The 2,131-nt window shown below is 66.6% G+C and overlaps 1 protein-coding gene across 1 annotated transcript; it reads left to right on the forward strand.

Annotated features, from left to right (window-relative positions):
* The first annotated feature begins 648 nt into the window (after positions 1–648).
* LOC133904508 (uncharacterized) lies at positions 649–1,413 on the forward strand. Its single transcript, XM_062346007.1, has one exon. The coding sequence runs from the start codon at positions 649–651 to the stop codon at positions 1,411–1,413; it is 765 nt and encodes a 254-aa protein (XP_062201991.1).
* Positions 1,414–2,131: the final 718 nt, after the last annotated feature.

Here is a 2,131-nt window from a genome sequence, read left to right on the forward strand (position 1 = left end):
TTGATGGTGCCCACCAGCCAGCGGGAGGCATTGGTGGTGACGCCGGCGAGCTTTCCGCCCTCCACGCGCTGGTCGGAGCGGATCGTTATCTTCGTCTCCTTCGTCGTCGCCGGGCTGGTGCCGCCCTTCTCCACCTTCTTCCTTCAAGTGCTGGACACCTTCGGCATCCAGCTCGTCCACCTAAGTCCAAACTCGGTGGTGATCCTGGCCATCTTTGTGCACTTCTGCGAGATGTTCGTGGGAGTGCCGCTGTCGGTGGCCCTGTTCCGACACTTCTTCGTCCTGCGAGCGGCCAGGAAGAAGAAGGGGTCCTCCGACGCGGACGTCGCTGGTTGCTGCAATTTTCGGCTGCGGGACGGGCTCGGCGAACTCTACATTCCACAAGTGCTACACAGCAAATGGGAGGACTAGCGTCGGGACTGGGTCTACGACGACGTCAGCCCCCATGACCGCCTCACACTACCCGAGAAGCCGGTGGAACCGTACAGGCCGACCTGGGAGGCGGCCCCTGCGGAGGATGAGCGCATGCGCCCGGTGCTGAACGGCATCGATGATCTGTGCCGGGCGGGGTTGACTTCGGTGATGGTGGTGGCCGACTACCTGCGCCGCCGTCTAGCGCCCCTACGGGAGTAGGCCTGCTTCGCTTGGATGTACACAGGCTCGGGTGACATCACGAGGGCCCACATCGGCGCAGAAGGGGACCTGGAGGAGGGGGCGCTAGCGACCTTGCTAAAGGTGGTGGCCGGCGTCGAGGACCTCACCCGGGCGGTCCTGCCTCGAGAGGAGCTGACGCTCTGCGCGGACCCGGGCGGGGCGGCACTGCAAGTGACCTTGCCGGAGTTCGACGCCCAGGGTCTGGTGGAGCGTCCAGGGCGCCGGAACCCCGGGATTATACAAATTCCTGGGGTGGATGAAGAGGCAGGCAGCGGGCAGCAAACCGGCGGTAGGCAGCAGGTTGGCGGCAGGGACGCCGTAGGCAACAAGCAGCAGGCTGGCCGCAGGGACGCCGCAGGCAGCAGCCAGCAGGCCGGCCGCAGGGACGCTGTAGGCAGTGGGTCGGCGGCCCAAGGGGACAAAGGGAAGTGTCCCCGGGCATATTTGCCTCAGCCTTCTTCCTCGTCGTCGCCGTCACCTCCGCGACCACGGCCGGCGGTGGGCGGCACGACGGAGGGTGGCCGGGGCGCCCAGTCAAGGGCGCGGGAGCCCAAGGACCAGGGCCTGGCTGGTGGTGCAACAGCTGGCGTGCGGACCAACCAGCCGTCGGAGGCGGGCTCCAATGCTGCTCCTCAATGGCCCGAGGGCCAGAGCCCTCCGCCGAAGAGGAGGAAAGCGGATCCCGGATCGACGTCGCAGGGCCTCGGCTTCAAAATCCCCGAGTCCCGGTGGCAGTACCACGGGCCAAAGTCCATGTAAGCTCCCTTTCTGTCTCGAGTATGTCTGCCCGGATGTTGACTTGTCACTAACCTTTTTCTATTTTCAGGCCGCCAAGGACAAAGCAGGAGGCCAAAGGCAACTGGAGGGGCCGAGGCCAGCCCCCGCTCCTGGGCTGAGCGCTCCCGTTCCAGAGCCGAGCACGCTGGCAGGCCCGGAGCCGAGGGCACCGACCAGCCCTGAGCCGAGGGCAGCGGCCGCTCCTGAGCAACTAGCGCCGACCGAGCCCACCACGAGCACTCCGAGGGCGGAGCGAGTGGCCGCGGTGGAGGTGGTCGCAACGAGGGCGGCATCGGCGCAGCAGCCATCTGGGACCCCGAGCGCCTCTGCAGAGAGGGCTCGCAGGGGACCCAGCCCCCGACCACCATCTGGCCAGGCCCCAGAACCCCTCCCGGAGGTGCTCGGAAGTGCCCGGGAGGTCATCGAGAGGCTAGAAGTGGCCGTGGCGACGGAGCAGGCTGAGCTTGATAAGGAGCGTGCTGCCCTGGTTGAAGAGAGGGGGCAGCTAGAAGAGGTCGGCAAGCTTCTGGAAACCCGTATCGCCTTGGCCCGCACGTCTTACGAGAGATTAAGGCGCGAGGTGGCTGAGGAGCGGGAAGCGTTGGAGGAGACGCGCGACGAGGCTGTCGCTGTGCAGGAGAATGCCAACCGCATGGAGCGGTAGGCGTCTGAGCGCGACCAGGCATCCCGGAGGCAGGCC

This window comes from Phragmites australis, chromosome 22 (genome assembly GCF_958298935.1).
Source record: "Phragmites australis chromosome 22, lpPhrAust1.1, whole genome shotgun sequence".
NCBI lineage: Eukaryota > Viridiplantae > Streptophyta > Magnoliopsida > Poales > Poaceae > Phragmites > Phragmites australis.

Bases quoted from the DNA above. Each gene is read 5' to 3' on its own strand.
- LOC133904508 (XM_062346007.1), top strand. From the start codon at position 649: ATGTACACAGGCTCGGGTGACATCACGAGGGCCCACATCGGCGCAGAA.